Source organism: Danio aesculapii, chromosome 2, assembly GCF_903798145.1.
Source record: "Danio aesculapii chromosome 2, fDanAes4.1, whole genome shotgun sequence".
Classification (NCBI taxonomy): domain Eukaryota; kingdom Metazoa; phylum Chordata; class Actinopteri; order Cypriniformes; family Danionidae; genus Danio; species Danio aesculapii.
Genome location: NC_079436.1, coordinates 38,662,908 through 38,675,764, shown reverse-complemented (window position 1 = coordinate 38,675,764; position 12,857 = coordinate 38,662,908). Strand labels below are relative to the sequence as shown.

Sequence of the window (12,857 nt, the reverse complement as noted above, 5' to 3'; positions counted from 1 at the left end):
ACACATACACGTATAAAAACATGTACACATAAGAAAATACACATTCTACAATATATGATGATAATCTGTGGACCATCTATGGATAAACTGTTTTACAAAAATGGAGAAAAGTCTAATTCACCATTTAGACCTGGGAATCTAGTTGCTTTTAACGTATAGATACAAAAAGTCTCTCTCTGTTTTAATCTTTTTATCCTGTCTCCTCCACTTGTAGAATTATAAATATGTTCAATACCAACTATTTGGTATAAGTTAAGTTTGGTATGAAGTTAAATTTATAGCAGCAATTACTCAATTACAGTTTTCTGATCTTCCAATACAATACATAATCTACAATGCATGAGTCAACTGATTTGGTGCTCAGATAACATTTATTAGTATTAACAATACTTCACAGTTCATTATTTTTCTGAAAACTATAATATATTTATATTACACACACACACACACACACACACACACACACACACACACACACACACACACACATATATATATATATATATATATATATATATATATATATATATATATATATATATATATATGTATGTATGTATGTATGTATGTGTGTGTGTGTGTGTGTGTGTGTGTGTGTATATATATTATTATTTATTTATTTATTTATTTATTTATTTATTTATTTATTTATTTATTTATTATAACTTTTTTACAAGAGTCTTTGATGAAAAGAAATATCATGTTTACTTTTTTATATATGAATAAAAGTCTTTACTGTCTTTACTACATAATAAAAGTCTTTACTGTCACTATAATGTGCCTTAATTAAAACGGTAAGTTTACAAAAAGCTTTCTATTAGTCAATGCATTTGCTAACATGAGCTAATACTTGTACAGCATTAATTAATCATAGTTCAACATTTACTAATGCATTATTAAAATCCAAATTCATTCTTGTTATTAATGCAGCTTGAGTTAACATGAACGATGAACGTCTTTATTCTCAATAACTAACTTTAACAAAGACTAATAAATACTGTAATAAATGTAGTGTTCACTGTTTGTTTATGTTAGTTCATTCATTCATTCATTTTCTTTTCAGCTTAGTCACTTTATTAATCAGGGGTCGCCACAGCAGAATGAACCGCCAACTTATTCAGCACATGTTTTACGCAGCGGATACCCTTCCAGCCGCAACCCATCATGGGGAAACTTATACACACTTCTACACACACATACTCTATGGCTAATTTAGCTTATTCAATTCACCTGTTCCACATGTCTTTGGACTTTGGGGGAAACCGGAGCACCCGGAGGAAACCCATGCGACCACGGGAACAACATGTAAAATCCACACAGAAATGCCATCTGCAGCTGAGGCTTGAACCAGCGACCTTTTTGCTGTGAGGCAAAAGTGCTACCCACTGCGCCACTATGACACCTTGTTTATGTTAGTAATTAACTAATACCTTGTTGTAAACTGTTATTTATTTATAGAATTAACTCAATTTTGATTGAATGCGTTTAAATACCGTAAATACTCTTAGCCAGTGTATACTTTCAGTTATATATTTTATTTGACAATATATCTACATGTTAATGACGTGAAAAATGGCAATCCTTTAATGCACGGATGCAAATGCAGTAATCGTGACTAAAAGGCTTAATGATGCAAGCCACAGTGAATTGATCCATTAGATCATTTTGGATTACTCTCAAATGAGTGGCTTTTATTGTGTAAAAGCAGAGGTCATAATTCACTCTGAAATAACAAGGAAAGCAGGGCCTGGCTGGTTTTATAAAGGGTACACACACAATGCTTGTAAAAGGATCTTTAAACCAGCAGTTACTTTCAGGAGAAATGGAACAAATTACGGGAAACTGAAAACAATTTGCCCTGAAGTAAAAGGAAACAGAAATGACAAACAACAGACAAGCCTCAGCTGAAGGGTCAAGAGCTGATTTCTCTCATCTTTCTGCATCTCTTCTGCTTATGTCTCTGTTATCCTTTTTTTCCAAACCACTCTAATATGATGGATGTGAATACACAATTAATATAACTTTATGCCAATCATATGTGGCACATTCATGCAGTTATGTCATGTTAGGGAGTTTGATACGTTTAGTAAATCACTTTTTATGTAAATATATCATGTTTTTATTTGTTTATTTTAGGGATAGGCGGCATGGTGGCGCAGTGGGTAGCGTTGTCGCCTCACAGCAAGAAGGTCGCTGGTTTGAGCCTTGGCTGGGTCAGTTGGTATTTCTGTGTGGAGTTTGCATGTTCTCCCCGTGTTCACGTCGGTTTCCTCCGGGTGCTCCAGTTTTCCCCACAAGTCCAAAGACGTGGTATAGGTGAAATGGGTAAGCTAAATTGTCCGTAGTGTATGAGTGAGAATGAGCGTGTATGGATGTTTCCCAGCACTGGGTTGCAGCTGGAATGGCATCCGCTGCGTAAAAATATGTGCTGGATAAGTTGGCGCTTCATTCTGCTGTGGCGACCCCAGATTAATAAAGGGACTAAGCCGAAAATGAATGAATGAATGAATGAATGAATGAATTTTAGGGATAACTCACCAAATAATTGTCAAATAATTACTCATCCAAATATCATTCCAAAACAGTATGACTTTCTTTCATCTTTGATACATAAAATATAATGATAACCATTATGGTAACCAAAGTTAAGCTCAATTACGTTCTCAAAATATTTTTTTGTGTTCTTGAAACGATTAGGAGTTAATACTGTATTTTAATTCTGTGTGACTATTAGAACTATATTGTACATATATGTGAAAAATTATGTTTGTGAATATTTAAGAAAAAAAATTGACATCAGATATTAATAACCATTAAGTACAGATTAGTAACACAATTTAAACTACTTATTTACCTAAATAGTGAAGCAAATGTAGTTCAAATAAAAGAGCGTGCACCAACCAGCTTACTAGTTGTTGTGTCTGAAACTTTTTAATGACAAAGGGAAGAATGGTGCATGATGAGACACAACATAATAAATGATATGTATTTTGTAGCTTGGCTAACTACAGTTTTAAAGCAGCTTTCTCAAGTCTGCAGTGAAGCATTCAAAGACTAGATTAGCATTTCCTGACGCAAATACCAGCAGTTGCAAAGCTGCAAAAGAATTATGTCAGGTAAGCTTTTGGAGTTTAGTTCAGCAGAAAATGAAATGCATGTTGTCATGACAATAAGTCAATACAAGAATCAACACCTATTTATGTGCATAATGTGCACGCAGGGAAGGTAGGATCAATTGCAATACGGTATGCAACAGTCGAGGTTTAGAAGTAAAAATGCAGTTCATTTTCCGCAAAGGGAAACTGACAGTTTTTAAACATTCAAGTTTAATGGGGGAATCAGTGTATATATAGTCAAAATTATTAGCTCCTCTGATTTATTAGCCCCCCTGTTTATTTTTCCCCCAATTTCTGTTTAACGGAGAGAAGACTTTTTCAACACATTTCTAAACATAACAGTTTTAATAACTCATTTCTAATAACTGATTTCTTTTATCTTTGCCATGATGACAGTAAATAATATTTCACTAGATATTTTTCAAGACACTTCTATACAGCTTAAAGTGACATTTAAAGGCTTAAACTAGGTTAATTAGGTTAACTAGGCAGATTAGGGTAATTAGGCAAGTTATTGTATAACGATGGTTTGTTCTGTAGACTATCAAAAAAAAAAAATAGCTTAAAGGGGCTAATAGTTTTAACCTTAAAATGTTTTTTAAAAAATTGTAAACTTTTATTCTATAGCCAAAATAAAACAAATAAGTCTTTCTCCAGATAAAAAAAAATATTATCGGACGTACTGTGAAAATTTCCTTGCTCTGTTAAACATAATTTGGGAAATATTTACAAAAGGGAAAAAATAAAAGGGGTAGTGGTAGCCGGATTGAAACACGCCTTTTACCCACAGCACATCAATAGTTAACAATATGAAAGAAACATAATTAGATTTTTAACACTATCTTTATTATTATGTGTTTTAAGTTTTTCTTATTTAGTCGGTTAAAGTTAAGTTAAAGTTTAAGTTCTCTTATGCTATTCAGGAGCCATGTGCACCCTCTGACAGGTAAAATCTGCTCCTCTCTATCTCTCATTTGTTTGGTTTATTGGCATGACATTTTGTACAGTATTGCCAAAGCACATACAACAGTTGAAACGGGTAAATGAGTGAAGATTTTCCACTACTTAATCGCTCGCGGATGTTTGTTTATATTGGGCAGATACAAAAAAAGTGTAAAAGGATGATAATTATAGTATTAAAAAAATGTGTCACTAAATATACTTGGGCGGCTGTTAATATACCTGGGCGGCCCACCTAAGTAAAGTCTATTTGTGCGAAGCACTGATAAATATTTGTATGTTTATGTATAAACACAATCCATTAAAGTACACCATTTTGTACTTTAGTTTTTTTTTTTTTTTGTCTGATTTTCTCATAATTCTTTGCTTCAACTTTTTACTTTGGCAAAATCAGTTTGAGAACCGGTGCTGCTAAAAAAAAAACTAATGGAGAGACACTAATGGACTCCATGCCACTGCCATCATCACTATTAGTTGTATTTTGCAATTTTGCAAATCAGTTGGAAAAACTGTAGTCATATATGTATCCAAACTATAAAGCAGGGGTGCCCAAACTTTTGCTTATGCAGGGCCAAATACCAAACCTGATTGAGGGTGGTGGGCCGAAGGTACGGTAAATATACAGTACCATTAAAGCTGAAATGGTAATTTCCTAATGTATTAATGTTTAAAAATAAATAGAAAAAAAATACTTTAATCGTATTAATAATTATACTTTTTTTAACATTTTATAATGAACTTCTTACAATAAAAACATAAACAAACACATTTATAACACAATGGTGTTCAATGCTGAATACACGAGTCAAGCTGCAGCACCTTGTGCATTGTCCTCTATCTTTATGTGACAGTATTTATATTTTTAAACATCTGATGCATTCATTCAATTGAAACATTTCATTTCAGTTGAAACAACAATTAAACAAACAAATAAAAGGTTGGATTAAATTATAAATGACGATCTCTGCTAAAGGCATTTGCCCCAACCTTCCCATCATTCTAAATCTCTTCTCAGATAGGATGCCGGCCAAATCAAAGGTTACCATGGTCCTACTTTGGGCATCTATGCTATAAAGCATATATAAAGCAGACATTGTCTTTGAAATAAACTTACAACAAAATCTGTAAATTAACCTGCTGGAGGCTTACTTAATTGCAAAATTGACACCCAGAACATTTAAGGAGCAAACACCCACCTTGTAACCATTGACAAATTCTGTGAGCCATTCGAAAACAAAGAAACGAACCACAGCCACATTTGTGAGAGTGTTAGACTCACCTGTTTCCAGTTGTCATAGACTAAAATTGAGCTGTCCTCATCATCCACGGTCACTCGTCGCGGGTAACCCTCATCTACAACACACACAAATACATCTTTAAAAAACTGACACTTGAGCACAAATGAATCACTAATGTTCAATTAGCATCTGATTTTACTCCTTCAACTAAGCTGAAACTGGCAATTTCACGGGATCAAACGTATCATAATATATTTGTGACACGAATACAAAAGAAGTTATTAAAGATAAGGACTTGAGAGATAGTGTGGCAATAATTTAGCAGAACTGATGCACAAGGACACTCAACTCAGGTAAGAGAAAAATAAAACTGTCTGCGTGTCTGATGGCTCTTTATCCCCTAGTAAATGACATGCTCTGCTTGTGCAGAAAGTGTCTGTGCAGAGGCAGTACTCTGCTGGTTCTCTCCCACCTCATTAAGACACAAGATGATGAAAGGCCTGAAAAAAAAGATTGATGCCTTTACGGCAACCCATTTTGCTTTTTCCAATCAAATTCTGAGAACCATACACTAGTGATCTCGGGTGTCTGTGAGGTGATAAGTGTGTTTCATCCAAAGCAAATCTAAAAATAGTACAGTCCTTGGCATCCTGATGCTTGATGCTGAGCACAAGAAGACTGTACAAAATATAATCTTTACCGGCTGCTTGGGTTTCAGAGTCTATAGAGAGTGATCTGTCTGACAGTCCAGCGAGGCAAAGTGCCAGAGAGGATTTGCCCACTCCGTTTTGACCCAGCAGTACTATCCGAAGTGGTCCGTGGTACTTCTGTTGGGGCGGTTTTAGGGTTGGAGAATCTTGAATATTGCTGACGCTGATTTGTGGAGTCGCAGATTCGTTGAGTCCTGGTGTCCAATCGTATTCCTCGGACACAGCTTCCTCTCGCCTCAGCTGATGCTTGATTGGTAGTGGGGTGCTGCCCCTGCGAAGAGGGGGTGCAGCTGAGAGAGTTAAGCCATAACCCTGTGAAATACAAAGACAAGTAGAAAACATCAGATGACACCAAAGACAAGGATCTTCACCCAATGGAACCAAAAGCCAAGAACAATGACAGTCCATATGATAGTGTGAACAGATGCCCCTGCTTTCTGGGAACAGTCCCAATTCTTCCTGTCTTGTCCTCAATTGGATCATTTTTAATTAAAAATAAAAATACACAAAATGTATTTTCCCCATGTTTTAATTTGTACAATCATTTATAATCATATTTATAATCATTTGAATAATAATTTAATCATATACTCAGGTTTCAATGCTACTTTGACCACTGAACTGGAAAATGCCCCAGTCTGCATCTCTGAAACACCATACCATACCAGAAGCCAAAGCCATATCACCCTGCAGCCCAAGAGCGATTACTCACTGAAGCTAAGCAGGACTAAGCCTGGTCAGTACCTGGATGGGAGACCACGTGCAACCTGTGGTCTGTGTGAGTCCTAATGCCCCAGTAAAGTGAAGGGGACACTATATTGTCAGTGGGCACCATCATTCAGATGAGATATTACACTGAAGTCCTGACTCTCTGTGGTCATTAAATCATTAAATCATCCTATGATAATGAGCAGGGATGTAACTCCAGTGTCCTGGCCAAATCCCTCTATTGGCCCTTACCGATCATGGCCTCCCAATCACCCCCATCCACTGAATTGGCTCTATCACTATCTCTCCACTCCACCAATAGCTGGTGTGTGGTGAGTGCACTGGCGCCATTGTCCTGTGGCAGCTGTCGCATCATCTAAGTGGATGCTGCACACTGGTGGTGGTGCGGAGAAATCCCCCCTCATGATTGTGAAGCACTTTGGGCATATGCCTATACACAACAAATGCGCTATATAAATACACTGTACATTTCTAAATCATAAAAACAATCCAAGTGCTAGGAGAATTGTGATCCTTTGAAACTTTGGGTTGTTCACTCCATACAAAAGTGGGTCAAATCAACGAGAAGAGCGTCCATTCATATAAACAATCGGCACTTGGTTTTAAGAGCGGTGTAAACAAAAAAGATAAGTAACGTAATGAGTTTTCATAGTCTCATGGCTGCTAAGTGCTTCACCCAGCTATCTGTATCATGTAACTGCCAAGAGAGCTCTTAAACTGTTTACTGAGTTTGCTTGCAAGGGCAACTGGCATCAATATTAATACTGCAATTAATCTAGCCACGGCACTGTAGGTGTGCTGGAGACCTTGTAAGCTTGATCCGGTGTCAGACATGCAAGACACACATTGACAGCCAATTATACTGATTGAAAGGAGGTAATTAATTAATCATAGACTGATAGTGTGGGATAGTGACAATGAGATGTGGTATGATGCTTGGGGTGAGGCAGCCAATGACCAGCCTTTAAATAACAGTCACTTTTATTCATTTTAATAACTAATATTGATGTATCATGCAAATTTGTATTATTTTCATGCAAAATGTATCAGAATTTGTATATACTATTATTGTTACAGTGATTTTCAAGATCACCGCAGCTATTTTGTTTGATAATTTTCATTACAAGGAAGCATGACTGAAATTTTAGTATTGTTTAGGCACAGGAATGTTTACAAAACACAAACACTCCTATAGAAACAAAGTCAACACAAAGACTGCAGAGGAAGAGAGGGTGTGTACACACCGGCGAGCATCCCAAACCTGTAAAGCACCCTATAACAGCCACACAACACACACACAAGAGATGGAAAGCGAAGATTTTACCTGGTCCGACATCGTTCCTCAGTTCATCAGCTCTCAGTGAGACACTCCGCCGTCCATGTCATGTCACTGAGCGTCAAGCACTGCACAAGCGTCGGTGGGGATTGTTACATTACACTCGACTCATATGCCATCACATGGCTGTAGTCTGAAAAAAGACACGCTCGCAAATGTGACTCCAAACGCGCAAGAATGCTCCTTTTCCTCAAGCTGACTAAATAGTAAACATTTAATCGCTCCTCTGCGAACGGCAGTGCTCCGAGACTCACGTACTACTGTACACCTGTAAGTCCCTTTAAGTCTCTATAATAGTGGCTTTTCATATGAGAGCGTGTAGCCCCGCCCACGCGCTGTAGACACGCCTCTTCATTTCAGTTTTTACCTGAAGGCTCTTATTCTCTTTCTGGATGTCTCTGGAAGTTCAGGTATTTCTCTTGGCATTATGTATCCTAGATACATTTATATTATATTTTTGGTTGATTAGTTCTAAAACCTAGGAGTTTTACAACTGTACACAACCTTTTTGTGGGTGAGCAGCTCCAAAATATGCACAATAAAACGAGCATTTTATATCTATTGACTGCCCATAAATAATGATCATTCACATTCAAGAGAATTCAGTAAAAAATAAGAGTAAAAAAATACATCCAGTTGAAGTCAGAATTATTAACTCCATTATTTCACTAATTTCTGCTTAACGGAGAGAACTCATTTCTAATAACTGATTTATTTTATCTATGCCATGATGACAGTAGATAATATTTGACTAGATATTTTTCAAGACACTTCAATACAGCTTAAAGTGACACTTAAAGGCTTAACTAGGTTAATTAGGTTAACTAGGCAGGTTAGGGTAATTAGGCAAGTTGTATAACGATGGTTTGTTCTGTAAACTATAGAAAAAAAATATAGCTTGAAGTGGCTAATAATTTTGACCTTAAAGTGTTTTTTTTTTTTTTTTTATTAAAAAACTTTTACTCTAGCCGAAATTAAAAAAAATAAGACTCTCTCCAGAAGAAAAAATATTATCAGACATACTGTGAAAATTTCCTTGCGCTGTTAAACATCATTTGGGAAATATAAAAAAAAAAAGATAAAATCAAGGGGGGTAAAAATACAAGTACTGTATATATGCTTTATTGTAAAAACTCATTTATATTACAGATTTAAAGGTTTTCTGTTAATTATTTCATAATAATTATAATTATTAGCCCTAGTGTGTCAAGTTCATTAGATGACAAAAATTTCTGTCAAAAACGATAATAAAAATTCCATATATTGGCTGTTGTTGTTACTCTTAATGACATAGAAAATACTAAAGAACTACCAAAATTATTCATTACCATTAAGTTCTTGGAAAAAGTCAATGAATAGAAATTAATTAACTTTTTCTTTCCTTTTTTTTTCTTTGCCACATAAAAACTACCACTCACACAGAGACCATTTTCTCACATACAAGATAATTCAGATAGCCATAACAATACACCCACATAAATATAATTACATAATTTTAATACATTTATCCTGCAGTGCTTCTCCTGCAAGAGTACTTGCTTCAAGTCAAATCTGAATAAAAAAAACTAAACTAAAATAAATAGTAAACTATTTAAAATAAAAAATATATACATTTTTACAGTTTTGTCAACAAAATAAAAGTCTATTTAACAAAGATTATGATTTTTAGTTCTTGTTTTTTTTTTATGCCATTGGGATTAAATATGGGTTTGAAGTGGGATATGTTTGTCCAAATTGTAGCTACTATTATGCCCAGAGCATAAAAGATTTCTAAAAAGAAATTGAAATTTAAATAAAATGAATACTTTATGACAACATTATTGCTGTTTGTAAAAATACAGCAAAAACTATGATCATAAATGAAAAGGAAAGAAAGAAAGAAAGAAAGAAAGAAAGAAAGAAAGAAAGAAAGAAAGAAAGAAAGAAATGAAAAAATGCATAAGGATGCTTATTGTTTAGATTATTAGATTACTATTATTTATTTTATAGCAGTGTTATCCACTTAATCCTTTTAATAATGCATTCATTATTTACATACATTTTCAAATACATTTTTTAATACAATTTTCACCAAATTTTTCTAAAATTACAATTCGTGTACTCCAAATTGAATACCTGTGCATTGGTGTAAAATCAAAAGCTGCCTGCATGTACTGCTTTTTCATTCTCGTGTTCGAAAGCTTTGCCCTTGATAGGTACTTTGTTTGAATCACAGTTCTCTATGATGCTACCTTTCCAAGACACATACTGTAAAGCCTATCCTCTGAGAGGTTTTTCTCTGGTAACCCTGAAGTTTTGAAGCACTACATGAATTATTGAGTGCTCTGTAGTTTTTACTGCAGCCACATCAAACATCATTAATGTCACAGGTGAAGGGAGAAACGTTTCCTCACTGCCATTTTTAATTGCTGCAAAGACCAATTCATCTTCTCTTAGTTTAACTATTATTAGACCCAAAGAAGCAAACTTGACTGAAAGCATTTTAAATCTGGGTCTCTCACAATCAATCACTTAAAAGAATAGTATGTCGGGAAAAAAAAATTCTCAGCATTTACTCCCACTTGAGTGGTAACTTTTATTAATTTCCTCTGCTGAACACAAAACAAGATATTCTGAACAATGTTGTAAACTAGCATGGCTGCCTTTTCAACATTCTTCAATAATGTATATCTTCTTGTGTTCAACAGACGAAAGAAACACAAACAACTAACACAAACAACTTCACAATGTGTCTAACATTGTGAATTTTTTGTTATTCTGCAATATGAATACAATTTCATGACTTGAATATCTCCATATGGAAGGAGTTTATAATTTTAAATTGATTGGGATGATTCTGCAGGGGAATGCAAATGCACAAAATATAATAATGAAAAAATGTACAAAAGCATGCACATCACGTTTAACTGGGTGCTCAGCCAAACCGCAAAAAGTGCTAAATATACATAAGTCAGAATTCCTTTGATTTTTTTTTTCTTTTTTAAATATTTCTTAAATGATGTTTGACAGATTCAGGAATTTAATAATAATAACCTTATTAACCAAGTTAAGCCTTTAAATGTCACTTCAAGCTGTATAGAAGTGTCTTGAAAAATATCTAGTCAAATATTATTTGCTGTCATCATGGATGACATCATGAAATCAGTTTTTAGAAATGAGTTATTAAAACTATAATGTTTAAATATGTGTTGAAAAAAATCTAATTTTTACACAGAAATTGGGGAAAAAATAAACAGGGGGGCTAATAATTCAGGGGGGCTAATTCTGACTTCAATTGTTTATTCAAAAAGGCGGCAACACCAAAACTCCAAAAATGCAAATTCATTAAATTAAAATTAAAAAGGCTGACACAAAGCGTGTACAACAATGATTGAAGTTGTGAAGTGTCCATGTGGGGGGTGGGGTGGGATTTTCACTCTAGATACATTGTCTCAAGAGGTTTAAATGAGGAGTTTGACATTTGTCCTTTTCTTTAATAATTCTTTAATGTGTAATTATGTGTTTAGGTAAAGGTTTTTTGGCTAATTTTTGTTGTATTATTTTGTTGGATTTCCGTGTTATATTCAGTTTTTTTTATTTGTGATGTAAGATTATGGTTTGTTTCTGTATTTTTGTTTTGAATATCTAAGTTGTATAATTTATGAATGTGTATTTTTTTTTTTCCTTGTGAGATAATAGGAGATCATGTGATCACCTTACTGTGATGAACACTGTCTGAGGAAGAGTCTTGTGCTCAAAACATTACACGCTTTGAGTCAGCCTTTTTTAATTTAATAAATTTGCATTTTTGGAGCTTTGGTGTTGCCACATTTTTGAATATATAAAATATAATAATCAAATCAAAAGCATAGATAAACATGATAAAGAAAAAGCTACAATTAAAATTAACAGTGTTTTATCATTTTCTGCATCTAACAGTATTCAGGTACAGTGATTAAATACAAAAAAAATAATAATTTAATAAAATTAACCGTTTTTAGAGTTACTAATGATATTTCTTACAGCTGAATGCTTTTAAAATCCTCATATAGTCACAGGCCTCAAAAACCCATGCAAATGATAAATACAAACTCAACATTGTAAATCCTGCGATGTGACATGGCGATATTGATGCTGACACGATATATTGTGCAGCCTCACAAACAACTTTGAAACAAGGGGTAGGGTGAGTAAATTATGACAGGATTACATTTTTTGGTGAACTGTCCCTTTGAACGTCACCATCACTCCAAAAATTGCTCTTTGATTCTTAACCTGTTGGTTTAGAGAAATAATGTCTTCTTCTTTTGAATCTAGTTGAATGAACATTGTGTTTTTAATTTGGATTATCCACATCTTTAGAAGCCTCACAATTTTTAAGACCGTGCTCAAATTGTGTAGTGGTCATAAAATCCTGATATTCTTCTGCTTTATTAGCCTAAAGTCAACATTCCAGTCTTAATAGATTCCTTAAACGCAAAATGATCTTTTTATTATTATATTTAAGAGAATCCTTTGGCCACCATTTTGATCTTTAATGCATGAATCTTATCAACACATGGTGATTTGAGACTAAACTTGGCATGAATCATTGGCATCAAGCCCAAACAAAAGGTATCAAAGCAGTTTGTAAATAGTGCCGCCTTGTGGTCAAAGAAATTTAACCCTTATGTGCTGTTCAACTAAGCACCACTGTATCTCTCTGTGGATACTGTATCGTGACTTTATTTATTTATTTTTGATAAATAATGCAAGAGACATCACCACTTTGCATTTCTTATGAGTGATT

General features: G+C 34.3%; 1 protein-coding gene across 1 annotated transcript in view; it reads right to left on the bottom strand.

The window, feature by feature from the left end:
- The window catches only part of rem2 (RAS (RAD and GEM)-like GTP binding 2), a 49,473-nt gene extending 41,129 nt beyond the window's left edge, over positions 1-8,344 (bottom strand). Inside the window, exons 1-3 of the mRNA XM_056467574.1 lie at positions 8,078-8,344; positions 6,015-6,336; positions 5,356-5,429 (exon numbers count right to left, since the gene is read on the bottom strand). Of these exons, the coding sequence (XP_056323549.1) occupies positions 5,356-5,429; positions 6,015-6,336; positions 8,078-8,089 (408 nt within the window). The 5' untranslated portion in view covers positions 8,090-8,344. The remainder of the gene's footprint in view (positions 1-5,355; positions 5,430-6,014; positions 6,337-8,077) is intronic.
- Between the last annotated feature and the right edge of the window lie 4,513 nt (positions 8,345-12,857).